This window comes from Cyphellophora europaea, assembly GCF_000365145.1.
Source record: "Cyphellophora europaea CBS 101466 unplaced genomic scaffold supercont1.5, whole genome shotgun sequence".
Classification (NCBI taxonomy): domain Eukaryota; kingdom Fungi; phylum Ascomycota; class Eurotiomycetes; order Chaetothyriales; family Cyphellophoraceae; genus Cyphellophora; species Cyphellophora europaea.
Window position 1 is genome coordinate 2013889 of NW_008481811.1, and position 27537 is coordinate 2041425.

Consider the following 27537-nt stretch of genomic DNA (forward strand, 5'->3'; position numbering starts at 1 on the left):
GCTGAACGGAATCACCCGCCAAGCAGAATATTTATGCCACCCGAAGCGTCCAGTGACATCATTGCCGCCTGATTGCCTTCTTTCTCCTGACGCCACCACCTTGTTGCATGCTCGCGACATACCGTTTATCACAGCTGCCCATCCCATGTGACCCATTAGGCATGGCACTCAACACCCTCCGCCTCAACCACCAGAAATCTAGCCACCCTAACGACCGTATTGTCTTCATCAAGCCACTGCCACGCCCATCCACCCACCAATCAGACTACGACACCGCAGACCTCTTCTTGCGGGCAATCGCCGCGCAATGTCTCCCCATCATGAAGACTCACTGGCTCGCAGTCACGACACTCGAAGAGTACGAGCCGAATCGTGAATTTATGGGCCGCAACTTCAACCACGGTGAATGCATTCAATTGGTGCTGAAGTCAAAGTCTGGGAGGTGGCTGCCGTTCAACATGGTGCAGATGGTAATGATGCATGAACTGGCGCATAATGTGGAGATGAACCATTCGAAGCGTTTTTGGGCAAAGCGGAATGAGTACGCGGGCGAGATGAGGGAGCTGTGGGGTAAAGGCTACACGGGAGAGGGGTTCTGGGGAAGCGGTAGGGCACTGGGGGAGATGGGCAGCGTGATGGGCAACAACGTGATGAGGAGTGAGGAATTGCAGGATCTGCCACTATGCGGCGGGACTTATCGGAGTCGGAGGCGGAAGAGGAAGGCGGGTGGGCAGCAGCAGGAGCTGACGTGGAAAGAGAAGAAGGAGAGGAGAATTGAGAAGAAATTTGGGAAGAATGGAGTCAGTCTGGGCAGCGATGAGGATCAGAGGATGTTGTACGAGATGGGCAAAGGGCCGGTCGGTGGGAATCCCAGAGTGGCGCAGAGTAAGCGTGGACGAGAGCTACGGGCCGCGGCAGCGTTGGCACGGTTCGAGCAGAGCAAGAAGGAGCCAAAGGAAGAAGTCAAGGAAGAGACCGAGGACGACGACGGCGACTACGAAGACATCGATGTCGACATGGAAGACGCCACAGACCTCGACGGACAGCGGCTACTCGACGCGAGCGGTAGATCCATGGTCAGAATATGCGGCGAAGAGGACACGGACGATGTCCAAGTCAAGCAGGAGCTGGAAGAACTCGAGGGCCTGGAACGCTATTTCCCACGTCTACCGAAGAAGCAGCCAGAGCACGACAGCAATGGCGAGAACCCGCGTGTTCCAGCCAACGATGGCCAGCTAGAGCAAGAACTTGGGGGATCAGATACCACAACAGCCACCGCCTCTCCCACGCCGGAGCCACACCCGCCTTCCGACAACCCGCAACCACCCAGCCCCAACCCTCCCCCTAACGACACCACACAGCCAGCTCTCCCTACCACGGCACCACCCTCCCCAGCTGCCCCAGCCCCAGCCCCAACCCCACCCTCCACATCCTCCAACCTCACCTGCCCAATCTGCTCGCTCGCCAACCCCCCTGTCTCGCCCACCTGCCTAGCCTGCAGCCACGTGCTGGACACGCAGAAAGACCCGCGGCACTGGCGCTGTCGCTCCCAGACCTGCAGGGAGAGCCGGTACGTGAACGCCGGGGACGCGGGCGTGTGTGGGATTTGTGGGGCGAGGAGGCCTTGAGCTTGACCTTCATCGTTGACCTTAAAAAGAGCCCGTGGCTGAAGGATCACCTGTAGAAGAACCAAGGAGAGAGGAAACACAGGAGAAGACACCCCCCCCCCCAAAAAAGCTTTACACAATTCGCCGTCGCGGCGAGCAACACCATTTACGCTGTTGCAATTTTCTTCTCGATGTCTATGAATGACCATGACGGGGTATCTTCCTATCCGCAAAAGCAAACCCGGCAACACCGCCCGCTCGGAAAACACAATCCCACACAACCTTTCCCTTTCCCCCTTTCCCCCCCAAATCTTCGGTTCTTGATGTTGTATACAGACAGGTCCCTAATATCCCGCCGCACAGCCCCCCTCCTCATGCCCCTTCCAGCACTCCAACAACCCACAAGTCCGCTCTCCGCACTTCTTACACCTCACTTTTCCCCAATAGCCGCACACGACGCAGAAATGCCGCCGCGGTGTTTGGCGGTCGGGGTCGAGAGGCGTGGCGCGCGCCGCCGCGTACGACAGGGGAGGCTCGGCGAGGAGGGCGGCCATGACGCGCGCGGACGGCTTGGCTGGGAGATTGACGGTTTTGAGGAGGGGGTCGGCGTCTAGGGCTGGGGAGTAGCGTGGTTTGATGGGGGGTTGTGGTTGTGCTTCGTTTGCTACGCTTGCAGCGCTTGTAGAGTCTGCGCTGGCGTCGTGCTCAGGCGCGCCTTGCGCATCCTTCATCTCCGCGTCCCCGTCGTCCTGTTGCTGTTCCTGCTGCTCGGTCTTCACTTCTGCTTTTGGCTCGACTTTGGCCCGACCACGGCCTTTGGTGCCGGTGGCCGCCGCCGCCGCCGCAGAGGTCTTCCCGGCAGCAGCAGCAGCAGCACCCGTGGATTTCCTCTTGTCATCACCCCTCCTTCCCCCACCGACTGCAGCACCGGAACCACTACCCGCGGCGCCGCCCCCAGCATTCGCTGAAGTCGACAGTCCACTCCCCCATGTGCCTTGAAACCCGCCACCGCCCGCCGCGAGCGCCGCTTCCTCGTCAGCCAAATAATGCGCAAACGCGCGATTATACCCCAGAATGCGCCGCACATTGCTGGTCATTTTTTTGGTTGTTGCACCCGCACCTGCACCATCGCCCCCACGCTCGCGCTTCGGCACAGGCACGACGGCATCTTTCCAGTTCTCCTTGTCGAGGTCTTTGAGACGTTGCTCGATGGCTTTCTGCTGCTTGGCGGAGATGTGTGCGGCGGAGGAGGCGGCGTCAATGCGGGCGCGTTTGCGGTTGCCGGAAGGCTGTTGATGGGCAGTGGATGAGGTGGCTGTGTCGAGTATGTAGGCCCACCCTGGCTGAGAGCGGGTGGGGTGGTGAAGGGGGAGAACTTCGATGAGGGGCATGGCGGGATGGGGAGGCGGCCGTTTGTGGTTTTGGACGGTGGCATGTAGGGGAGAGAGGGGTGGAGGTGAAGATGAAGAACAGGTGGATGACGGGAAGATGGGGATGGATCTTGGCATTCACATGCCTGTCCGGGGCAGCGAGGCTACGAAGCTCTGGGAACGGCACTGCGGAGGTGGCGAGTAGTGATACGAAAGGACCGCGGAAGATCAGGCACGGTGGCTTTAGAAAGCTGCTCAAGATGGTCCGAACAATCGTTCTATTCATGACTCGACGAAGCTGGGTATGGTTGTGCCTGTGCTTGTGTACAATAGGTTTCTGTTACGAAATCGAATGGGGCCTTTTGAAGGAATTCCTTGCGCCAACGTCCTCGCCTGGCGCCCTCGTGCTTGCAGTCGTGCTCATTGCGCTTGCAAACACTACCCGCAGCTTGGTATATCATTCCGTCCTGTCGTGCTAGTAGCTCGTCGATCGGATCGCGGGGCGGTGGGGCTCTCATTTCCTCTGGGCCTGCACCATCTTGTTCTCGAGCTCCGTGACATACGAGTGGATGCGTTGGACTGCTGCTTGGAGGGCCTGTTACTGATGGTTAGTATGCTGCTTCCAGTGCGCGTTCCGGGCACGCAGACTACGGGGTGGAAACGTACGTAGATATCTTCGGTCAATAGCTCGTTCGAAACCTTATACTCCTCGAGAATATAGTAATAGACTGATGCGCCGGCAAGTGTCGAGCCGAGGAGGAAGCCGAATAGTCTGTACGAGCCGTGATCAGCTTCTAGTCCAAGCCCGCGCAGCCTGCGATCGCAGCAAGTTCATCCGGCAGTGGCCTGACGCAAATGGCCACAGGAATGGTACTCACCCTCCTCGGAAAGCTCCCACGGGCTTCTTCACAGGTACAGGTTGCGCCTCTTGTAGCCGTGATGCTGACGACTGGAAGGATCTTGAGAGAAAAGGAGACGGGGAAGCTCTGAACGATCGGCTAGCAGCACCGAGGCGCGGGAGGAAAGCACGCGACGCCATGGTTCGCGGAAGCCGAGGAAAAGCGTGAACGGTGTCGTGGGGGGCTCGTTGGCTCGTGATCGCACGATAGAGAGGCGAGTATATGGCTGCGACGCTTTTTGGTTCGCAAATACAACTGGTTGCGTGAATTAATTATCGTGCAGGAGCTTGGGATCGGGAGAATACGCGGGTGAGAGCTTCGGCATCTGGGGAAAAGCCTTGGCGTTTCCATTACGAGGTGGCGCAGCATCCGGCTTTCATTTGCTGTGCTCTACCTAGGCTACTAATCGTCTACCCTAGGTTCCATGCTCATACGAGCTCCTTGCTCTCAGATTCGGCCCATAATAATAGAAAACCCACGGTATAGGTGCCATCGCCACTGCAATGAAGCCCAACAGACTGGATGCCCACGCTGTCCCCAGAGCCTCATACATCGGGGTGACAAACAGGGGAAACGCTGCCGACAGGGTATATCTCGTGAGTGACGACGCACCGCTGGAAGATGCACCATACTTTGCGCCGTAGACATCCAACATGAAGAAGTTGCACGGCACATAGATCAGAATGCTACCCAGCATTGTCACACCCTGTGCGATAATGGGGCTGATCCACGGCACGCCTGGCCGGGCAGACCATCCAAACCAGAAGATACCAATCGGCAGCACGAGACTGCCATAGAGGGCGGCGAATAGCCTGTCTTCGGGCGGGAGACCGCTCGCTCTGATTGCCGGGTCTGCATCGTTTCTTCTGCGCGTCAATCGTGGCTGGTAGAGGTATAGATCCACCAAAATGAGTACAAACGGTGCTGCCACGCATCCAGCAATTAATCCCAAGAACGAGAGACCTTGGGCGCTCACGTCGAAGCCGTACACCCTCTCAAACACCCACGGACTTGCCACAACGAATGTGTACAGCAACGCAAATTGAAACCCACAGTAGAGGCAGAGAAAGCCCACCAGCGGCTCGGTGGTCAACATGTGCAGTGGGCGGAGAATGGTCGTGGTGATGAACCTCTTCAGCGTCTCCGCCACTGTAAGCTGCGGGCCTGACGGTCCGTCCACGCCCAATTTTCGTGCCCTTCGCTGCAAGATGATGGTCTTGTAGGATTCTCGTAGATACAGTGCCGGAGGATGCAAGACAGCTGCCGCCATGAGAATGATCCACGCGGTCCATCGCCAACCCTTCTTCTCCACCGCAAAAGCACCGATCAAGGGCCCCACCGCAGACCCGATGAAAGGCACCGTGTAGTAAAATGCCAGAGGCAGTGCGCGTCGCCGAGGCGCCATGTAGTCGGCGATTGTGGCTGCGGCGATCGAGACCCCCGGCGCAGCAAACATGCCCGCGAAGAAGCGGCAGACGATCAACGATGCAATGCTCCTCGAGAGCCCGAAGCCAAGCACGAATATGTCGAACAGGGGCAAAGTGAGGAGGAAGACGAACTTGCGACCAAACGTCTCCGACAGAGGACTGGATATCGTTGGGCCAAAGGCCAATCCAAGCGAGTACGAGGAGAGCGGCAGCAATGCAACGGTTGTCGAGACCCCGAATTCAGCCTTCACCTGCTCATGACCTGGTGCGTAAATAGACGCTCCCATCGTGGTGTTGAAGCCGATCAGGCATATGACGGTCGTCGAGATGGCTTTTCGAGTCAGTGACCAGTTCCTCGCATTTCCTGGGTCATCTTCGCCGTCCCAGTCTTTGCAGTGACGAACCGTCGTTGGCTGCGCAAGCTTCAGTGCCGCATCCATTTCGAACTGCCTACTACATCACACTCTTCAAGCATAAAATCTCTGCGCTTAAGATAGCTCGAGCCCTTGCGCATCGATACGAACGGTAATGGGGTTGTCCAGGGAAAGAATAATGCATTAGAGAGGTGATACCGCAATCGGAGTTCTCGGCGTGAGTCTGGGGTAACATCACCATCGCGATCACTTGGAGAAATCCTTCCGCTCGGCGGTGATGCCAATCATTGCCCTTAGCAGAATGCTCTACATCGCAGATATACTTGACCTGTAAGGTTGCGCCCTGTCTAAACATTGATGCAACGTATCAAGATGTTAACGTCGTGCTCCGAAAGTCACGATCCCTCCGTCACTCTCCGTCAGAGAAGAGATCGGCTACCAGATCTTTACGGCACATAACCATGTCAACGGGCTCGAGACTGTACGTGTCTTCAAAGACACGAATGCTCAGCTGGCTGAAGAATGACCCAAGCAGGCCGCGAACTTCACGCGCGTCGCGGGAGACCTCTGAGGCCAACCACGGTTTTCGTGTGCCATCAACGGTTGCAGATTGCAGGTCGACGTGTTCAGTGCCTTCTAGGTTCACAATATCTGCTGCTGCAATCGTCTTGCAGTCAGGTGGAGGATATATGGCATCGATCGTGTCCGTGACGAACAGCCATTCGTGCAATTGAAACTCTTCTGGCTTCAGTAGGAGAAGCAAGTCGAGCAATTTCGCGCCCTGGAGATGCGAATACGGCGTCATGGATGCCTCAGACTTCTTCTGCAAGTCGTTGAACAACTCCCTGAGCTCCGCATCGAGAACCGGCCAAACCGAGACCAGATTCTCCTGGGCGAACGAAAGACTGATGGCCCTCAACAGGAGAAATATGTCCCCTCTCGTTGCCGATGACGGGGATGTAGCTGGAGTTGCGGTGAGCAATTCATCCACCTTGGCCATCAATGGGATCAGATGACCCACGAATTGGTCTTTGTCGCTAGCGAGCAACAGTAACGCGACACGTCGGAGGTTGGTACGAGTGAGTTTGTCCGCCTCCGTTCTGGCTGCTGTCGCCCCAACCCCGAACATGATGCCTGCGGTGGTGGGAGCAGTCAGTCGCGAAGTGATGTCTGCAAACAGCCCTTTGTCAATCACTGCCAGGTGACGCACTGTGGGGATCCAACCAGTCTCGGCAACAGCAAGAGAGCTGCCAAATAGCCGCGAGTCATTGAATGCATCAATGATATCTTTCTTCCACGTCTTGTTCGTAGACGAGGATTTTCCCATGACCTGTACGAGGCCAAGAATGTTGTTGTTCAGGCTATCGGGGTACGATCTGGCTTTGAGTGAGGGAGCGATGATGTAGGTGCTGATCCCCGTACAAATCGTCGATATCCGGTCTCCTTCACTAAGGATAGGAGTCATTGCGGGAAGGACCTCAAGCAAGATATCAATCCCCTTACCACTGTCCAACCGAGATGCAGCTGCGGTGTTGTCCTGAGTTTCTGCCTTCACTGTCGATCCTTGGTCTAAGCCTCCGGGCTTGATGGTGAATATAGCGGTAAACAGGCGCGTGGAAAGGTCTGCGAGCTCTCTCCGCATTCGGCCTTGCTCCCCGAAGGTCGTGTTTTCCATCTTATCGCACAAAGCCGCCAATAACTCCAGGAGCCGCAACAGCAGTTGTCGGTGTGGCATTGGGTTCGCCAATATGTCGCGCAAGAAGCTGACACAGTCGCTCCAGATTTCCTCGAGCAGATCGTCTTCGAGTTTGCTCACGTATTCAATAAGGAACGCGACTAGTTCGATTGCCGTAGCATCGGTTGACAAGCTCGACCTCTGAGATTGGTCAAGAACACCGGGGTTAGTTCGGCTATAGATCGCATTGAAGATAGCTGGCAGCATGAATTTCGGGCGGGCCCCATCAAGTGTTTGGAGCAAATTCATCACAAGGTACTCTTGGGATGAAGTGTTAGCTTTCTGAATCCATAGGCCCATGATCGTCTCCAGGCATTCTTGTGGCTCGGCCTCGAGGAGGTGCTCTAGCATGCGTCTTGTACGCGCTCTCAACCTAGACGACATGTAGTTGAAAGACTTTGTGTCCGGAACAGCTGCAGATTTCTTGGATGGTCGCCAGAACCACATCACACCACAAATCTTGATGGCATCTTGCATACACAAGACCACTGTTAATCGATTGTTGGCAACCGTGCGTGATCGAGCGACTTCGCTAGAAGCTGAAGAGTCCTGGCTGGCCGAAGGAGGTCTAGTCACATCAATTACCTTCGTATGAGCCCTTGCAAGGATGTATTCTAGACCCGACAAGAGATTTGTGATTGATCTTTCCGGACTCGCGTTGGACTGTGTCGATGCTGAGTTCTTTGCCTGCACAACGCCCTCGTACATGGATCGCAGACCGTCAAAGAAGCTTTGTGTGCGTTGACAGAAGCAAGCCGTAAGCTTCAGAAGGTTTGCAAAGAACACCGAGTCTGGGTACATTGGAATTGAGTTGCAGAGGAGCGTGATCCACTTGTCGAGATTGGCATCAATTGACGACGAAGATATCCCGCTCATCAGTATGCCTAGAAGCTCCCGTGGTGGGCTGCCATCTGGTTTGCCAGACATCAGTGAGTGCAGAGTATCAAGCACACTGCTCTGCAATGAAGTCCCTGCTTGTGTCTGTGGCAGTTGCTCTGTAAGCATCTCGATAAGCCCACTATATGAAGCCATGCTAGCGTCTCCATAGATGGTACGAAGCACCTCGAGAGCCAGAACTGCCAAGTCCGGTGTCTCGGAGTGCTGCTTGACCATAGCGGATGCAAAGTCCGACACGGTCTCGACAGCACGTGTTGAATCCGAGAATTCCTTCCACTGAGCAGAGGAGGAGCGGGCTATTTGTACTAGCATCCGTAAGCGGTGAAGTCCTACCAGCCTCGTCTCATGTTCGTCATCGCCATGCCTAATGGCGTCTAGAACGACTTGAATTTGGAAGGTTAGTGAAGAGAGCCCGGTCATCCATGATGTCCATCTCTCGTCCTTCGCTGAAGCATCAACGATGTATAGCACTAGCTGCCTCAGAAGTTGGGTAGCGTCTTCTTGCTTCGACGAGTGTCCATTTGCCAGACTGGTAGGTGTTATCTGTGCAGTCCTCGTATGCGTCCAGAACACGCCAAACTGGGCGGCGGGGTGATCTTCGACCTCCTTGTACGGGCCAGTGATCAGTCCCATCATTGTGCTCTCAACCAGCAGAAGATCTGGTCGGACAGATCTGAGATTCCAGATCATATCCACACTCTCGACGTGGTATTGCGGGGTGGATGGTCGTAGATACTGCCATAAATGCTTCACAAGAGCGGGCACCAGCTGAGAAACGTCTCCAGTTTGCGCAAGGTCCGAGCTCTCCGGAGGAACAACTGCGGCCAGAATACTGACTAGGTTCCGGATGACAGAGAATGAGCTAGAATCAACAGTTTGTGCTTGGTTCACCCAGCGAATAATCTCCTTGATCAAGTCTGATTCTGGCTGAACGGGTGAAGCAGAAGATAAGCTCATAATCTTGCAGTAGGACGATACGAGATCGTTGAACGCGGATTCACCATAGCGAGAACGCAGATACTCTTCGATGCTGTGGGTAATGTTCGCGCTGGATGTTGCCAGTGAGTGTTCCGTAGTCAGGCTTTTGGGAGGCGCGGCATCGAATGAGGCACTTGTGTAATACTTGAATATCAACCGCACAAATTCTGTGGCATCTATGTCAGCTGATGAAAGCCGTGACTTCGGTGAATGCTCTCTTGCGGGAATTAGATCAAGCAAGCTGTCCATGACGGCTGTTACTCGTGGCGCTCTGTCGACTCTGCTCTCGGCGTGGTCGTTAACGAGTAGATCTGATAAGGCTGCGACTACCATAGGAAGATGTGTTCGACCCAGATCGCTCTCGTCAAGACTGAAATTCAGGACAATGAATTTCAGCAGATCAAATTCGGATTGCTGCACCAGTTTCAGTAGATTTCTCGCCAGCATTCTCGGCTCGATGGAGTCGAAGAATACATTTGCGGAGCGAAAAACCTCGTCAAAAGCGTCTTGAGTTGGCGCAGCAATCTGGTATTGACGGAGGTCTGTCAAAAGCTCGGAGAACAAAGCATCTACTACCGGACTACCGATTGCCGAGCGGTCCATCAATGAGATCAAGAGGCGGAATGGTCGAGCTCGTTGCGCAGGGACAGCCGAGCGTTTCTGCACCATTCCGCTCAGGGTACGAACGATCGGCTCGAGGCTGTAAGTTTGGAAATAAGAAGCATTTGCAGCATCGGGTTTGCGTGCAGGCTCAGACGGGATTTTCGCAGCTTGGGATATCTCCGTATCGCTTTTATCATCGGTTCCGAAAAACCAAGCCCACAGCCTTCGATTGAGGCTCATATCTCGACGTAAAACAATGGACATGGCCGCGGCGACCAGTATTTTCAGGTCGTTGCGAGATTCGCTTTTCTGCAGCGTGTCTGCCTTCAGCGGCAGATGGGTGACGAGGAGATCAAGAAAGCCTCTCTGAATCAGTGGCTGCTCGTCTTGTAGGCCTGTCGCAAAACAGCGGAACAGAAGACCAGGCTCTGGCGTGACGACCACGTTAGGTCCAGGTGTCGACCCCTTATTAGGCTGATGTGTTGAGTCTGAAGCATCCTTGCTCTGGCCCAACTTTGGGAGGTACCGGGTCAGATAGACCAGTACCCCAGCTCGACGACTTGGACTTGTGATAGACGCTAAGAAGAGGCTCTGCCAAAAGATGCTTTCGCTATTGTCGTTGGCGAAGGCACCACGGAGCTTGTTGACAGTTGTGAGGGTCTTGTCAAAGTCCTCGCTGTTCTCCTCCTCGATTGCTGGTAACAACGACAGGATCAAGGCTTTCAAGGCAGGTCTAAGTGTTGCAGGCGGCAATGCAACGATGTGATCGTTGAAGAGCGCTAGAAACCAGGGTCGTGTTGCCAGGGATGCGAAGGTGAGTGTGTGGGCAAATCCAGGCAAGTACAAGGATAGATCGCGGCTGAGGCCATCTTGGCCCAGGATGGTGAAGATGCAATCGTAGACTTCGAGTGCTTTCTGATGTACACCTGCTGGGAGCGACGGGTTAAGGCAATGTGCCAAGCGTCGAGCTAATAAGGGCTTAGACGGAATGTCCGCTCCAGACGGTGCTGCTTGCAACGCTTTCAGAAGACGACTGAGGAAAGCGATATAGTCGGCCCATTCGTTCGTGGCGTCGAACAGACCCAATGCTCGGTCAACGCCTGCCTGGAAGCGGCGAATAGCCTTGGGGTCTGAGGCCATCACCGAGGGTCTTTAGGAGACATGATACGAACAGGAGATTGTCGGAACGGCCAGTGACACTCGTTATACAAGGGGTGAAGCCTCAATCAAGAATGTTCCAACCTGCAGACCGCGTCTGCCTGCCAGCTCAAGAGGACAATTTGGTCGTTTGATGCCGCTTGGCATGCATCGGCACGGCTTCAGAGGCTGAAGAATTTCCAATCTAGGAGCGCTTGTCTTTATGCATGTGTGCGCGGAGAGAGTGCTTGAAGTGGCAGTCACCGCTAGTAGAGACGGATAAAGTCCTTGTGAATTGTTGGTGGATCGCGGGGAGTAAACAATCAGCACATGGAGTGTGGCGGGCAAGGGAGTGGCGCTTTCGGTCTTTATCGGCCACCGTGGCGGAGGACGGACTGCCTCGCGCTGCTCGCCGCATACTCGATCAACTGGGTCATCGATGGGGTTTCGCTGACGACATTTGCATCTCGCTGCCGCTCGTGCTCCGTTATGTAGCTACTCAGCTGCGTAGCTCCTTTGCCCGACCGACATGATGGCTAGCATGACCCACGAGGCCGGCCATCACACAGGCGTCCATTTGCAACTACTTGGCCACACGTCCAGATAGACGCTGGGAAGCCCAGGCATGGCGCCCACGAGCGCAACCACATCAGGCTCTGGGACGAGAGGCTGCAGCCCCGAACCTGAACGTCCACCTCTCCCTCCACGTCCGACCGAATTGAGCCTTCTTCGTGGCCGACCAACATCCAGCCATTCACAGAGGCCGAACACTAGACCGGGCTTGGTGTCCACAGCCACCACTGCGGTGTCTGCCACCGATGTGAATACTTACCACCGACCAGATGGCACTCAGGAGCTTAGAATTGCCCCAAGCCGAGGGGCTTCCGCCGGTTCGGTGTACAGGTTTGGCAGCAACCGCACCAGCGAGGTGGGGGAAGACAGCAACAGCATCAAAAGCTATTTTAATGTGCGTGCGCTTCAAGATACCGAGAGCATATTTGGAGGCGCCCTTGAGGACGGTAAGGACAGCAGATCTGCCACAGCCAGCGAAGCAGATCTGAGCGGTTACCCTGCCCCCGATCTTCAAGAGGCGGACGTAGACTTCGAGCACGAGTTCGAGGATTTGGACGGCAATGGGGACATTGATGAAGCAGCTGAGGAACAGGTGCACGCCCTCTGGAAAGCAAAGAGGAAGCACTTCTTGATCCTTTCTGCCGCAGGCAAGCCCATTTACACCCGCCATGGCTCAGATCGAACCATATCTAGCTACATTGGCATCATACAGACCATCATCTCGGCCTACAGTTCAGCTGATGACCCTCTCAAGTCTTTCCGAGCTGGCCGCGTTAAGTTTGTCATCTTGGCCCAAAACAATCTGTTCCTGGTTGCCATTAGTTCGCTCCCCGAGTCTGACGTTCAGCTTCGAATTCAGTTGGAGGCTCTGTACATGCAGATTCTCTCCACCTTGACCCTCCCGACGCTGACGCACATCTTTTCGGTACGCCCTTCAAGCGATTTGCGACGACCCTTACAAGGCACCGAGAACCTGCTGTCATCCCTAGCCGACAGCTTTACACGAGGATCTCCCTCGACGCTCTTGTCTTCTCTAGAATGCTTGAAAATCCGCAAGTCTCACCGCAACATCATCAACAGCACGATGGTCAAGGCTCGTGTCGACCAACTACTGTATGGTTTGGTCGTTGCAGGCGCGCGCCTGGTCAGCGTCATCCGTCCAAAGAAGCACTCTCTTCACCCCAGCGACCTGCAACTGATCTTCAACATGCTCTTCGAAGCCGAAGGGATCAAAGCCGGCGGAGGCGACTCGTGGATCCCCATCTGCCTTCCTGGCTTCAACAAGACCGGCTATCTCTTCATGTACGTCAGCTACCTCGACATGACAGGCGGCGAGGCTCGAGAGCCCGACATTGACGAGAAGATATCCAAAGAAGATGCCGTCGCCATCATCCTGCTCAGCGCAGACAAGGAAAGCTTTGAGCCCTTACAGAGCATGAAGCGTTATCTCGTGCACGAGTTCCACCGCAACGGCAGCATGAGAATCATCCAAGCCGCTCTACAAGCCGGCCGACCCTCGCCCACCGACATCGTCCCCGGCACATCCGTCCGCCACTTCCTCTTCAAGTCGAAAGGGAATGTCCAATTCTTCATGCCCGCCCTGGGGCCTGAATTCGACACGCCCCACCGACGACGGCAGTTGATGACGATCTACCACACGCTTCACGCCAGCGTCCACACGAAACACGCGGCCGCCAAGGTGCACCACAGCGTGAGCCCGTCGACTTCTGCCCTGGCCTGGATCACGCCCATGTTCGAGCTCTACTGCGTGGCCGGCCCAACCACCGCGCGGAACGCCCTGGCACAGAGCGCGAATAAAATCGTGCAGTGGGTGCAACGCGAGGAGGAGCGAATCTTTCTCATCGGTGGTGCCGTTTTCTAGTTAATTGGCGTCTATATATGGCGATCAAACACTTTCCACTACCACTACGAAGCAGTGAGTGGGTCATGCTCACATATTCAACGCATCGCTCAGTGCCTCCTCGATCAGCCTGCCGTCCCTCTCCACATCCACCATCCAGCTGCTAACGGCGATCCGCGCCGCCTTTTTACCCTCCCATACCGTGCCCGAGACATAGATCCGGCCGTCTCCTTTGACCCTGTCCACCAACCCGTCGTTGACCACGTCATCGCGAGCCCGAAACAGCACGATCATGAACGTCTCCCGTACCGCCTCCTCCACGCCCCCCTCGCCCCGTCCTCGAGGCAGGACTTCATATCCATCCTGATCCCACAACCACCTGACAACCCGCCTCGCGAGCCCAACCTGCCTCTTCACCATATTCACGTATCCCTCACGCCCATACGCCACCAGCGTGGCATGCACGGGCAACGCGCGAAAGCGTCGACTGTTCTCCAGCCCCACATTCAACGGCGTCTGCACGCCGTCGCCCCCGCCGTCGCCGCCGCTTCCCCCGTCTTTCAGGTACGCCGCGCGATTGAGACAGACCTGCTCGCTAAGGCGCTTGTGGCGCGTGAAGAAGAAGCCGCAGTCGTAAGGAACATTGAGCATCTTGTGGCCGTCGCCCGTGATGCTGTCCGCGAGCTGTAGGCCGTCGGCGCCGGCGACCAGGGTGTCGTAGTCGGAGCCTTGATCGGCCAGCAGGCGCGCGAACAGGCCGAACGCGCCGTCGACGTGCACCCAGACGCCGAGGCGGTCGCAAATCTGGCGCAGGTGTTGCCACTGCGCGAGGCCGCCGCGGGTGGCGAAGCGGCCGCTGTTGACCTCACCGGCGCCGACGACGAGGATGCAGGCGCGGTGGGGCGCGGATGCTTCGGTTTCGAGTTTGGTGAGGTCGAGTTCTAGGCCGCCGGAGGTGGGGCGGGAGATGTCGATGAAGCTGCTGCGGCCCAGACCTAGGATTGCGGCGGCTTTGAGGACGCTGCTGTGCGGGAGGGCGGAGAGGATGCGGATCTCGTGCACGCCGGCGCGCGAGGCAGCGGACAGGAGGCCTTCTTCTGCGACGGACACTGGGGGGTGTGCGCTGAAACGTCGACCGGCCGTGGCGAGGGTGAATTCACGGCCGAGTGCGAGACCCAGGACGGTGCTGGCTGTGGCGCCCGTGGTAAAGGTGCCGCCGCCGGGGAGGTTGGGGCCGATACCCCAGGTGGAAGCGTCGAGATGGAAGAGCGAGAGGAGTTGGTTCAGCGCGGCAACTTCGACGGCCGTGGAGATGGATTCGGAGGGGAGGTGAACGGAGACATTCTGGTCGTAGAGCGCGACGAGGAAGTCGGAGATGAGGGCGGCGGGTGTAGTGCCGCCAATGACGAAGCCGTAGTAGTTTGGGGACAGGGCGGATGCATTCAGATGAGGAAGGATGTGCGTTGAGAGATATGTGAGAAGAGCTGGGAGAGGGGAGCCGGCAGATGGTAGGGCGCTGGAGGTCAGAGGTAAAGGCGGAATGGAACGTGAGAGAAGCGGTCGTTGGACTGCAGTTGCACCGTCCGAGCCTGGTTGAGGAGGGACTGTTGAGGGCACGTTGGGGATCTTGGACACGAGGTCTTGGAGCTGAGAGATCAGAGCAGTGAGGGATATAGGCTGATCCATCTCTGCGGCGAAGGGGACAAAGATCGGTCTATAGCAAGAATATAGAAGGCGACAATAGAGGCAACGGTATCCAAGCTCGAGGAATCGTGTATGTCTTGACTCGCAGAACCTTTGATTCCGCTTATCCCAGCTTCGGGGCTTGTTTTTTTGGCCAGAGTCCTACGAGCTTCGCCCCCAGCATCAGTGTAGTACTGGAAGTAACGAATGCGCAACTCGAGAGGATGGGTATTGACAATGAACGAGGACCTGGATGATGTCCCCTTGTGAGCTGTATTTGACTCACAGCACCATGCGGCAGCTAGGGTACCTGCCCCAAGGGGATAGGCTTCGACACTAGCAGCAGCGTTACCACGGCTTCGACGAGACTGGGAAATCCTACACAGTCTCAGGCTCCGAACAATAGAGAGCGAGAGTCCAACGTCCGGACTCAGCCACAAATTTCGTAGCCAGAAAGTTTCGAGCCAAAGAGGAAGGCACACTAGCGCAGGAAGGCAACTGTGGTGGGGAGTGCGCACATGAGGTACAGGCACAATCTGCGCGGCAAAGACCATTACATTGGCCTTTCATTGTTGCGCCTCGACTATGTAGCTATCTAGAGCAGATCCATCGGATTCTCATATTTTGATGAGCTCGAGGTGCTGGTGGCAGAAGCCCAGATTCCAAAGCGCCAAATCCATGCAATATCAGGGTCAAGGGCACCTGCGACCTCAGGTCATATTCGTACAACTGCTGTCCAGTAAGATGTAGCGTAATACAGTCATTCTAATGTTCGTCGCCGACAGGGGTCGTAGCCCTTTCAAGTGACGGTTCCATTAGCTTCTTCCATCGTGGCCTCTGCTGATTGCGCTGGTTGAGCCTCGCCGCCTTCGGGCTTAATCAACTCCTCCTCTCCCACATCTTCGGACACAAACTTCCGGTCGCTCACATGCTCTTTGTCCTCGTCCTGCTGTTTTTGCTCTTCCTTCTGCTTTGCCGATTCTGGAGTCCAGACGTAGTCCTGCATCGATCGATTCTGACCATCGGCATGTTTGTATGGGCACCGTGCGTTGGTGCAAGGGTTGAACCGGCACATTGTCGATAGATGGGTGAATTTGCAGCTCACGTTCTTACAGCTCGCGCCAAATTGGCAAAGTGGTTGAGTAGGGTGTCTGAATGGGCAATTGGGCTTGGCGCAATTGGGCCAAAATTTGCATTCAGACTCGGCCTGATGAGCTTGCTTGAGTGAGGGCGATGGATGGCGGGCGGTGCAGGCTGTGTTCTTGCAGGCTACACCGTACTCGCAGACCTGGCTCGTGTCGACAGGGATATTCATAGGAGCGGCGGGAGATTGATGAGCATATGGGCATTCCTTGTTGGTGCATCTGGTGTTGAAGTGACACATGGTCGTAGCAGGATCGTTGGACTTGGCGGCCTGTGCTGGGTCGTTGCCCTCCATTGTCGCGTCGCCTTCACTGGGGGCTGCGCCATCTTTGGGCTCGCCGGTCGCGTTCGAACCGTTGCGTGAGCCGTTCTGAGCAGCGCCACCTCTGCCACGACCACGCATGCCACCGCGACCACGGCCCGACTCGACGCGATCAAACAGCGAGCGGCCCTGCGGACCACCGCCATTCATTCCCTGCTGAAGCTCGTTCCATTGCGCCATCAGTCGCGCTTGCTGCTCCATCATGGCTAGGTATTGCATCTGCTGTTCGGCTGAGAATTGCATGTTCATGCCTTGTTGCTGATTTTGCATGCCAGGTTGCATCATGGCGCTTTGAGCAGGAGGCGCCCCGTCAGCCAATCCATTCAGGGCCTTTTGCATGCCTGGACGGTTTTGGAGATTGCGTGGGCCTTTTGGCGCGCCACGGACATTGTGTGAATTGATGCGATCGTTGCCTCGGACTCTGTGCAAGGCGGATTCGGCAGATTTTGACGGCGTGCCGCCCCTGCCTCCACGTCCTCCTCGGGAATTGACAGAACTTCGAGGTCCTCGTGGGCTATTGGAATGGTTAGCGGGTGGACGAGGAAGATGAGAATCGGCCACATACGCGTTGTCCGGGGGAGCCTCGGTCATGTCGGTTTCGTAGGCAGCAGGTATCGTTGGCTCGGTAGGCTGTTCTTGCGTCTGATCTGGAGCTGCGGCGCCATCAACGGGGGCGCTCTGGGTTGGCGCAGAGCTTTCGCCGCCTGATAGCTGCGCGACTTGGTCAAATAACCACTTCGCGAACTCTTCTGTTCCCTGCGCGTCCTGTAGAAGTTCGCCGGCAAGCTCAGAGGCAACTTGTGACTGAGTCTTGCCGTTAGCCAGCATCAGAACAATATATTCGGCAAGCGCAGTATCGTCATCCGAGCTCCATCCTTCTTGACAGATGCGATTATGAACCGACGTGCTCAGCGCGTCTGCGATAGGCGTATCTAATGATATTGACGCCATGTTGTGCTGGGGCGAGTGTCGGGGGCAAAAGGTCGAGTTAAGGCGATTGAGTAATATCTGGATCCGATGATGGAAATCAATCCCAGGTTTTGTGAGGAGTAAGGGGATCGTTCCGCATTCGATAGTCTTCGATGACAATGGAAGGGTGTGGATAATGATCCGTCGCGTTTGGCTGCTGCTAACGACAAAGAAAGCCGCAGATTCCAACGCCGCCGTGTTCTCCATGCCAAGCTTACGCAATCTGCGCCAAGGCCCCCATTCGGCGCCACATCTGCGGCTTAGTCAAGACTGCTCACCACCGCCAACTCAGCATTAGGTACTCACAGGCTGATGCTTTTCATCACTCCGCAATGTGACCCCTTTCCCCGTCATTTGACAAGCGGAACCTCAGTGCCAGCGATTAGAAGCTAGCAAGTGAGTATGTTGACACGAGTTATTGTGCCACTTTGGCTGCTGCTACTATCGCTGCTTCCTATTGCCTCAGCGCGTCTAGCAGTATGGCCACAACCTACCGACGTGGAGATCGGCGAGGACGTCTTGTGGGTTGATCCCGCTCTCAGGGCGACCCTTTACTGTGGCAACGAGTCTCAACAGTACTCTGTAGCTTCACCTTCGACTCTTGACACTTTTCTCGAGGGCTCCCAGCAGAGTATCTTTCAGGCCCTAGGCAGCTGGCAGAATGTCTTCGGTCTGGCTGCTAAATCCCAGTTTTCACAGCACGCAGACCCGCGGTCTGAAAATCAGTACCTTCGAGAAGCTGTGCGAGAGACCCTTAAGAGCCTCCACCATTCCAAGTTCGTCCCGTGGAAATTCCACCCACGACGCTCTTCCTTTGAGCCAGAAGCCAGCGCCCAAGGTCGGAGTCTCATCTCGCTGGAGCTTACTCAAACCTCGTGTCCGTCTTCTTCATTCGAGCCTAGCAAATACTTTGATGGCGACGAGTCCTACGAGATCAGACTAAAGAGCGGAACTGCTTTCATTGAAGCAAAGTCCACGGTGGGTTCGTTACGTGCTCTGGGTAAGTTCCATCAGCGAGCATCCTCCTGACCACAAACGATGAACATCGATATCTGTAGCACGTCCAACAATCTGCGGTAGGTGAAGCAGCTGATCCTCGGGACAGAAACATTCAAGCAGTTATTCTACGCCCACTCCTCTGGTCCAGTCTATACTCCTCACACTCCTCTACATATCCGAGATTCGCCATTCTGGAAGTACCGTGGGCTGAGCCTAGACATTGCACGCAACCCTTTCTCGGCGGATGATGTTGTCCGCACCATCGACGCTATGGCAAGCGTCAAGATGAACAAGCTCCATGTGCACGCCACAGATTCCCAATCGTGGCCGCTTGAGATACCTGCCCTACCTGAACTCGCAGCTAAAGGAGCCTACCAACCAGACCTTGTCTGGCGTGTCGACGATCTCAGCTATGTTCAGAACTATGGCGCGTCCAAGGGAGTCCAGGTCTTCTTGGAGCTTGACATGCCCGGCCACACAGCTTCGGTCGCAAATGCCCATCCGGAGCTTATCGCGGCTTACAACCAGTTGGACTGGTCGACTTTTGCTGCGGAGCCACTGAGCGGCCAGTTCAAGCTCAACAGCACGCAAGTGTATGACTTTCTGGACACATTGTTCGACGACTTGCTTCCCCGCCAGAGTCCTTACACCTCAATCTACCACCTAGGTGGGGATGAGGTCAATCTTCAAGTTCATACGCTAGACGAGACCGTGGAATCCAACAAGCACGAAGTCCTCCAGCCACTAATCCAAAAGCTGATGCAGGGCATCTACGATAAAGTGGTGGACCAGGGTCTACGACCCATGGTGTGGGAAGAAATGGTTCTGGAATGGGGTCTTGACTTTTCTTCGGGAAAGCATGGACTCCAGGGACCTAAACCTCTTGTCCAGGCTTGGATTTCGAGCGAGCATATTGTCCAGCTACTTGAGAAGGGCTTTCCCGTAATCTTTGGAGATTCAGGACATTGGTACCTTGATTGTGGGTTCGGCCAGTTTCTTGATCCATATCCATCGGGTAAGTCCCCAGTTGGTGTCCCGTTCAACAGCTCGGGGGGCGTTCCCAGTCGCCTGGAGGCACCGTACCTGGACTACTGTGGACCCTATCACAACTGGAGGTCGATGTACATGTTCGATCCCCTGCAAGGCATACCTGAGCATTTGCATGCTGGCATCGAAGGCGGCGAGACGCTCATGTGGAGTGAACAGACTGATGGAATCGATCTGGACTTCAAGTTATGGCCACGAGCAGCCGCCGCGGCCGAGGTGCTGTGGGCTGGCCCGCGACAGGAGTCGATGATAGCGGACGCCACCTGGAGGCTCGGGCAATGGAGAGAACGTGGTGTTTCAGACCTCAAAATCTCCGCTTCTCCCGTCCAGATGACCTGGTGTCTTATGGAAGGAGCTACGGGAGGCTGCCAGTACTGAGCATTTGAGCATCACCTTGCTGTTACATCGACGCAATAAATCCGTGGGCATTCATTATTTCGCTCTCCGCGACGGTGTTCAAGCCGCGGCTGTTGGCGTCCGAACATGTGATCGCATACCACACGAGACCGTCCCTTGCCCTGGTCATGCAGCGGCCTGGATCTATGCAGGCGACGGACACTGGGCGTATAGGGCAGACAGCGCTTGATCTGGGGACAATGGCGCGATTTGTTGATTTCCGCCAATAACCCCCGCCAATACAGGTTACCCAGGAACACAGTGATATCCGAAGGCTGCCGTACGTTGGGGTAACTCGTACTTCGTATAGCATTAAACCCCCCAGACAACCGCCTAGAACATATGGCTCAAGCTCGTATAACAGAGTCTGATGAGACTCTGATCAATCCTTTTGGCACAGCTGTTGCCGTCCTACACGCGCAACAATAGATCCATATTTGAGCAGTGGCCTCCCGTCTCACGCTTGTCAGGTGGCGACTCGTTAAGGGAATCAGTGGGCAAGGCCTCACTTGAGCGCTTGCAAGGTAGCTAAACTCTCCTGTCTTCAAGGATGCAGGTGATTCAACGACCTCATTGATCATGACTCGCAACCTGGAAGTCTCGTTCACTCCTCACCGCAGCATATCGCCGTTATAACGGCTGATGCCGAGTCTTCGCTTACCAGCAGAAGCTAGCTAAACGACTACGTCTCCTCACGTCTTGTACCCCGCTAATCCGATCCGGCGAAACGCGTCCGAAGTATATAGCTCGTGTACCATCCCAGATCAGTCTTCGTTCCTGGAAGAAAGAACTGTTTGTTCTTACCGCTGTGTGTGCTGCTGCAACGATGGTTCTCCAGTACTTCTCATACAGCACCCTTGTTGCGGTTGTATTCGTGGGCTACAGCCTTTCAGTCTTGTACGACCGCTACACGAAAGAAAAGAAAATCCTCCGACTAGGCCACACGGCACCCTTGGTGAAAACACAGTTTATTTGGGGTAAGTTTTCCAACTCTAGAAGAACCAATTCGACTCACACCTACTAGGCCTCGATTTTCCCATTCATTCGACCATTGCCTTGAAGAAGAAACTAGCTCTGGAATTCTGGGACTGGTTATTCGATCACACGGGTGTTGCAGCAAAACATTCCTACACTGCTGAGGTCCGCCTCTTAGCCTCTTCGAGAGTCATCTTCACGGGAGATGTCGAAAACATCAAGGCTATCCTCACCACCCAATTCCAGGACTATGGCAAGGGCGAGCAGTTCCATGGAGAGTGGAAGGACTTCCTCGGTGACAGTATTTTCACCACCGATGGCAAGATGTGGCAGGAGTCGAGGAATCTTATCCGTCCCATGTTCATCCGCGAGAAAGTCGCTGATCTAGACTTGGTGGAGGAGCATGTACAGAAGCTGATGAAGCTGCTGGGACCTGGCGATGGCAGCATGGTGCAACTCGACAAACTCTTCTTCCGCTTCAGCTTGGACGCGTCCACCCATTTCCTATTTGGCCAATCCGTCAACAGTCTCGATAATCCCGCCAATGAATTTGCCACTGCTTTTGATGAGGTGCAACGGGTCCAAGTGCTTGAAGGGCGATTAGGCCCCTTCCGCCACTGGTATCCTAAAAGGTCCAAGAGCGCCGGTCTGAAGTTCCTGGACAAGTTCATGCAGCCTATCATCGATGCGGCTATGCAGCTGTCGCCTGAAGAGCTTGAAACGAAATTGTCCAAGTCCGACACCTTCATTCACGCCCTCGCGCGGTTCACCCGAGACAAGAAGGTCATGCGCGATCAGATCATGTCATTGCTGCTAGCTGGCCGAGACACTACGGCGTGCACGCTATCTTGGCTATTCTTGGAGCTCTCTCGGAACCCTCGCGTTGTGAAGAAATTACATGAAGAAATCAGGAATGTCATCGGCGACAGTGGGCGGCCGCCGACCTACCAAGAGATCAAGGATATGAAATATCTTACCTGGGTCATCAACGAGACCCTTCGATTGTATCCCGTGGTACCCTTCAACGTACGGGCAGCACTGAAAGACACTACGCTACCTCGAGGCGGTGGACCTGACGGGATGGAGCCACTCGGTCTCCTCAAAGGAACTCCCGTCGGCTACAGTACTCTCTTGTAAGTCCCGTGGTGCAGTTTGTCGCGCTCTACTTACCAAAACCTAGCATGCAACGACGGAGAGATATATACCCACCTATCTCGGAAACGTTCCCATATGACCCCCTGGACTGGGTTCCTGATAGATGGGCTACGTGGACCCCACCCGCCTGGACATTCATTCCGTTCAATGGCGGTCCAAGGATATGCATTGGCATGAACTTTGCCCAGATGGAGATGGGCTACACGGTGGTGCGCTTGCTGCAACATTACGAAAAGATCATCAACTTCAACAACAGGTCAGATATGCACATCGAGATTGTTGTGACGCCAGCCTACGGTACCAACGTTGGCTTGGTGAAGAAGTCCAGTGTCTCGGAGAAGACCTCTTGAATGGTGAGCTGATACGCGGCAGCGACACTGTTTTGGTTCGGTACGGACAATATCAAAGTCCATGCTGGTGATGATTATCCAGATTGATAGCCTGCTTCCTTGCACGCACATAAAAGTATGTGTTATCCCACACAAGATGTGTTGTTGTTCACGTTCACTCGCTACACTGCAGCCTGCTGTCTCACGGTGGGGCAGCAGCTTCGGACACACATTGATCCGCTACCGGTTACCGAGAGTGCGGAACGGCCCATGCTCTACCAGTTGTGAACAGTTGGTTCACTCCGTCTTCTTCCTCTTTCTCTTCCGCAGCTACTCAATAGTATCCTGCTGATCCCAACCACGGACTCTTCGCCCATACTCTTCTCGCACTACCCTGTATGCGCTTTTAGCCCATCCTCCCTCACCACGGTCGTGCCTACTCCCTTTTGGTAACCCTCTCTCCGGTTCACTCGAGGCTTCCCACGAAGCCACTCAGCCATGTCTTCGACAGTCGTCCCTGATGCTGCCGCTGACGGAAATGCCAACCTGGCAAAAACTCCCGCTCAGCTGATGCGTGAGCAACATGAGGCTGCTGCCACTCACCACGTTACGGTTGAAGATACGGTGGATGAGGATGACATCCAGCACCCGCCGCCTTCCGTCCCCACCGAGAAGCCAGAAGAAGCTGCTCCTGCTGCCACCAACGGCACAATGTCAGCCAAAGCTGCTGGCAAGCAGAAGGCCTCGGAGAAGCTTGGTGCTTTCAATACTCAGGATGATGAAGCCTTCCCTGCTCTCGGCCCAGCCCCGCGTGCACCGCCTGCTCCTCGAACTGGTGGCTGGGCCAACGCAGCTGCTGCTAAGGCACCCGGCGTCAGCGCTGCCACTTCTCGTCCTTCCTCCGGTATGCCTACCCCGTCCTCGACCCCCGGCATCCGGACTCCTACCGGAGCGGGTGCTGGCTCACGCCCAGCCGTCTCGCTACCTGGCCGCGCCACTGATCAATTCGAGATCGAGAACACCGAGCTAGACAAAAGCAAGAACCTCCGTAAGATTCTTGACGATGTATTCCGCAAGTTCAATGTGAAGGTCACCACGAAGACCACGGGTCTCGGGAAAAAGACGGCTTTCGTCGCAGATGGACCTAAAACCAAAGTCACGGACGCCCTCATGCATATCTCGCAGTCGCTCACGGTCGAGAAAGTGTCCACGCTCGAGATCCCCTCCACCGTCACTGCGCAGATCATCGGTAAGGGCGGCGCCAACATCAAGAAATTGGAATCCAAGTTCGGGGTCAAGATTCATACTGACAGAAGCAATCGGAAAACGAGCGGTGCCGACGATGCCGGCACCGACATTGTCGAAATCAAAGGTCATTCTGCCCAAGTTGCCCAGGTCTACGATGAGATTGCCAACCAGGCCCGCCAATTGCAGCCAAAGGTCGACGTACCTGTCCGAGGCATTCCACCAGAGTTCTACCCCTTCATCGCTGGCCGTCATGCCGAGAAGATTCGCAACCTGGAGGCTCAGCAAGGCCTAAACATCAATATCCCTGCGTATCACACATGGCAGTCCCAGGCGCCGGCCAAGGTCGAGAAGGATAATGGTCCAGCCAGATTCCATCCTCATGGCGACTCTCACATCACCATTTCAGGTGATCAAGCCGCTGCAAAGTCCGCTGGTCAGCAATTCGAACGGCTCGCAGAGCAGCTCCAGACTGAGCTGTTTTTGGAGGAGCTGCAGGCCCAGCAGTTCATGCGCCCCTTCATTGTTGGCGACCGTGGCATCGACCCGCTGGAATTTCTGGAGAAGACCGGTTGCGTAGTGGTACTGCCCCCTGGTCATCACGAGACAGAAGAAGTTCACATCATCGGTCCCCAGAGCCGACTCGACGAGGGTCGCAACTTAGCGGAAGAACTTATGGCCCAGAAAGCCGCTCAGCAAGTAAACTTGCACAAGCAGTTCTCCGATGCACCTCTCGGGCCCGAGCGGCACTCTCGCGCACTGGCTCAGTATTTGCAGCGCAGAGCCATCGAGCGCGAATTCAATACCGCTCATAATGCTGAGCTCATTTTCCCAAGCTCCGTTTCCGCTGCACCGGAGTGGATTGTCATTGGCGATGATCCTCGTAAGGCCATGTCAGCCCGTAATGAGCTGTCCAAGATCACCCAAGCTTTCCCTACACCACGCCTGCAACTGGTCGAAATCGATCCGTTCTTCCATCCCCACCTCGAGCAGTTGCACGCTCAGAAACTTCAAAATGATCTGGGAGTTTATCTGATCGTACCTGATGATGGCGAGGAGTCAGTTGTGCTTGTTTATGAAGGTCCCCATTCCGAATCACCTTTCCAGATACCTCGCACGAAGCCTAGCAAACAGGAGCTTTCAGAGTTCGAGAAGGCTCTGAAAGCGGCCGAGGAGCTCCTCCGAAGCAGCATCCCCCATCAAGGAATTGAGAACGATAATGTTGAGGTTCCTCGCAAGTTTCATGACAAGGTGCGAAGATACGTGAACCAGGAGCAGGTTCAGTCTCCAGGCGCCTTCCCTGTGCAGATCGATTTCGGTGGTCGTCGTCAACAAGCCGCACGGGGCTCTCCTAACTTTGTGGAGCTCCGCCACCCTGAAAGAGCCGCAGTTGACGAACTTAAGCGCAAAATTCAGCAGTTCTTGGTCGAAGCTGAGCAGGACGAGAAGGAACGCGGCTATGTTACTACTCTCCAGTTTCCAGCGAAATACAATAAGAATCTTATTGGTCGAAATGGAGCTCATGTTAACCAGCTGCGCGAGAAACATGATGTGGATATTCAGGTTTCACGAGAAGGCGGTGACGAGATCAAGATCCAGGGACCACAGAAAAAGGCCGAGGCTTGCAAAGCTGAGATACAGAAACTTCTCAAAGCTTGGGAGAACGAGGTCAACTATGTGATCAAGATCGACTCCAAGTTCCACGGCCAGCTCGTCGGCCGAAGCGGTGAGAACCTCCGCAAGATTCTCGCTCAATCCGACAACGAAGTTCGTATTGACTTTCCTCGAGCCTCACGCGGCGGGGTCGAAGACTCGTCGGATATCGTCAGTGAGGCCGGTGCTCGGGTCACTCAGCCATCCGACGAAATTCGCATCAGAGGCCCTAAGGCGAAAGCTGATGCTGCCAGAGAGCAGCTGCTGGCCTTGAAGCAGTACTATGAAGATAACTCGCACACGGCTACGGTTTCTGTTGCTCAAGACCAGGTTGGATCTCTCATCGGCCGAGGTGGCCAGGAGCTTGAGAAATTACGAGCCGACACCAATGCACAGATCGATATTCCGAAGAGCAACGGTGCCAAGCGTATTGAGATCACCATCCGAGGATCCAAAGACGCTGTCAAGCAGGCCAAGTCGGAGATCGAGAAACGTTCGAAAGCTTATGACGCAGTTGTCACGAAGACAATCGATGTCGATAGTAAACACCGCAACGCCATCATTGGCGCTGGTGGATCCAACATCAGGGACATTGTCAAGAAGGCTGGCGGCTCTGAAAATTCTGCCGACCATGTCAAGTTCCCTGCCCGAGGTGAGGACTCCAACACTATCACCATCAAGGGCACGCAGGATGTGGTCGATAAGATCATTACAAGCATCAAAGGCCTTGTGAGTGAGAAGGAAAACCAGGTCAACGACTCAGTCGATGTTCCTGTCAAGCTGCACCGTAACCTGATCGGCGCTCAAGGTGCGAATCGCAAGGAATTCGAGGCCAAGTTTGGTGTCTCCATGAATGTGCCTCGGCAGAACAGCGGTGAGACTGCCGTCAAGCTCGCTGGACCTCCGGAGAACGTCCAGAAGGCTAAAGACCACCTTCTGGCTATGACAGATGCCCAAAAGGGTGAGACTGTGACCGTTCCCCGCAAATTCCACCACGCTGTGGCACAAAACGGCGCCACTTTCGGTGAGTTCACTCGGATGGGCGTCCGCATTGACCATGCGGGCCAGAAGCCGCCATCCAGACCAAAGGCTGGTGCTTCTAAATCTAACGGCGATCTGCCCCTTATCACTGACCAGGCAGGTGGCAAAATGGCCCATTCCTGGGAAGTTGTACCCCTTACCTCCGATGAAGATGGTGAGATCGCGTGGAACATTGTCACCACTCGTGATGCGAAGGAGGGCGCGGTGGACAAGGCCAAAGCACGCATACTAGAGCTACTGGAACAGGCCGAAGAACCTAGATTTACCGGCTACCTGACTTTGCCGGACCCTGCTTTGCACAAGCGAATCATCGGCTCCGGCGGCAAGACCATCAACGGTATGCGTAATGCTACGGCGTGCGACATCCAGGTCCCGAGACCAAACGACAAGACGGATGCCATCACGATCACGGGCAGCGAGGACGGCGTTCTGAAGGCCAAGGACATGATTCTTGAGGTTATCGAAGGTGGTAACGGCAATTAGGTCATTTGCTGTCAACGCGAGTGGACATGCTGTATAGTCCAACGGGCGTGATTGAAATCCAAAGGCGCCGCATAGGAATCTGTGAATAGATCATGGAACCTACTGGCAGAGACGTCTTACGAAACAAAGTCTAAAAAGTGATTGATCGATTCAGCGAAACAAAGCAACTGACGACGTGTATGTAAAAGGTAGAAAAAATCCAAAAGCTGGAGTTTTGTGCGTTGGACTGCATTGCGACATGTTTATTTCGAGTCATTTTGGCTACTGTCTTTTCTCCCCGTGCTCATGTCGCAAGTAGGGCAAGGGGTTCGAATACAATCAGTGAACGATTAAACGCTCCCCTGTATCAGTATCATGCAGGCCAAAAACGAACGGAGACTGTTGTCCGTGTGAGGCGTTGCTCGCTTGGAACAACCTGATGCTCGTCTTCCTGTCCTCTTCATTTCCTCTTTCGTTCCCTCTTGTCCAATTCATACCGAAGTCCGTTTTCGCAGGTACTGACTAGGGTACATCAGGTCCGGCCGTGGCGCAGTCAGGGCCGACGAACGGCTTTGATGGTCAACGTTGTGGCTTGTGGCGGAGCGATGGCTGGCTGGCTGGCTGGCTGACGGATTCTGGGGCGTTGGCGGCTCAAAT

At 55.2% G+C, this 27537-nt stretch overlaps 11 protein-coding genes across 11 annotated transcripts; 5 read left to right on the forward strand and 6 right to left on the reverse strand.

Annotated features, from left to right (window-relative positions):
* Positions 1-161: 161 nt before the first annotated feature.
* Positions 162-1628, forward strand: HMPREF1541_06058 (uncharacterized protein; the record flags this gene model as incomplete). Its single annotated transcript, XM_008720395.1, has 1 exon — positions 162-1628. One exon carries the CDS (start codon positions 162-164, stop codon positions 1626-1628), a length of 1467 nt encoding a protein of 488 aa, XP_008718617.1.
* A 323-nt stretch (positions 1629-1951) lies between these two features.
* Positions 1952-2998, reverse strand: HMPREF1541_06059 (uncharacterized protein; the record flags this gene model as incomplete). The annotated part of the gene is made up of 1 exon (XM_008720396.1): positions 1952-2998. One exon carries the CDS (start codon positions 2996-2998, stop codon positions 1952-1954), a length of 1047 nt encoding a protein of 348 aa, XP_008718618.1.
* A 493-nt stretch (positions 2999-3491) lies between these two features.
* On the reverse strand, positions 3492-4016 carry HMPREF1541_06060 (uncharacterized protein; the record flags this gene model as incomplete). The annotated part of the gene is made up of 3 exons (XM_008720397.1): positions 3492-3572; positions 3644-3749; positions 3856-4016. 3 exons carry the CDS (start codon positions 4014-4016, stop codon positions 3492-3494), a joined length of 348 nt encoding a protein of 115 aa, XP_008718619.1.
* Positions 4017-4291: 275 nt separating this feature from the next.
* Positions 4292-5743, reverse strand: HMPREF1541_06061 (uncharacterized protein; the record flags this gene model as incomplete). Its single annotated transcript, XM_008720398.1, has 1 exon — positions 4292-5743. One exon carries the CDS (start codon positions 5741-5743, stop codon positions 4292-4294), a length of 1452 nt encoding a protein of 483 aa, XP_008718620.1.
* A 343-nt stretch (positions 5744-6086) lies between these two features.
* HMPREF1541_06062 (uncharacterized protein) lies at positions 6087-11030 on the reverse strand (the record flags this gene model as incomplete). The annotated part of the gene is made up of 1 exon (XM_008720399.1): positions 6087-11030. One exon carries the CDS (start codon positions 11028-11030, stop codon positions 6087-6089), a length of 4944 nt encoding a protein of 1647 aa, XP_008718621.1.
* A 622-nt stretch (positions 11031-11652) lies between these two features.
* Positions 11653-13482, forward strand: HMPREF1541_06063 (uncharacterized protein; the record flags this gene model as incomplete). Its single annotated transcript, XM_008720400.1, has 1 exon — positions 11653-13482. The coding sequence occupies one exon, from the start codon at positions 11653-11655 to the stop codon at positions 13480-13482; it is 1830 nt and encodes a 609-aa protein (XP_008718622.1).
* A 69-nt stretch (positions 13483-13551) lies between these two features.
* On the reverse strand, positions 13552-15147 carry HMPREF1541_06064 (uncharacterized protein; the record flags this gene model as incomplete). The annotated part of the gene is made up of 1 exon (XM_008720401.1): positions 13552-15147. One exon carries the CDS (start codon positions 15145-15147, stop codon positions 13552-13554), a length of 1596 nt encoding a protein of 531 aa, XP_008718623.1.
* A 796-nt stretch (positions 15148-15943) lies between these two features.
* Positions 15944-17560, reverse strand: HMPREF1541_06065 (uncharacterized protein; the record flags this gene model as incomplete). The annotated part of the gene is made up of 1 exon (XM_008720402.1): positions 15944-17560. The coding sequence occupies one exon, from the start codon at positions 17558-17560 to the stop codon at positions 15944-15946; it is 1617 nt and encodes a 538-aa protein (XP_008718624.1).
* A 420-nt stretch (positions 17561-17980) lies between these two features.
* Positions 17981-20002, forward strand: HMPREF1541_06066 (uncharacterized protein; the record flags this gene model as incomplete). Its single annotated transcript, XM_008720403.1, has 2 exons — positions 17981-18578; positions 18684-20002. 2 exons carry the CDS (start codon positions 17981-17983, stop codon positions 20000-20002), a joined length of 1917 nt encoding a protein of 638 aa, XP_008718625.1.
* An 844-nt stretch (positions 20003-20846) lies between these two features.
* HMPREF1541_06067 (uncharacterized protein) lies at positions 20847-22500 on the forward strand (the record flags this gene model as incomplete). Its single annotated transcript, XM_008720404.1, has 3 exons — positions 20847-20997; positions 21045-22128; positions 22176-22500. The coding sequence occupies 3 exons, from the start codon at positions 20847-20849 to the stop codon at positions 22498-22500; spliced, it is 1560 nt and encodes a 519-aa protein (XP_008718626.1).
* Positions 22501-22977: 477 nt separating this feature from the next.
* On the forward strand, positions 22978-26901 carry HMPREF1541_06068 (uncharacterized protein; the record flags this gene model as incomplete). Its single annotated transcript, XM_008720405.1, has 1 exon — positions 22978-26901. The coding sequence occupies one exon, from the start codon at positions 22978-22980 to the stop codon at positions 26899-26901; it is 3924 nt and encodes a 1307-aa protein (XP_008718627.1).
* Positions 26902-27537: the final 636 nt, after the last annotated feature.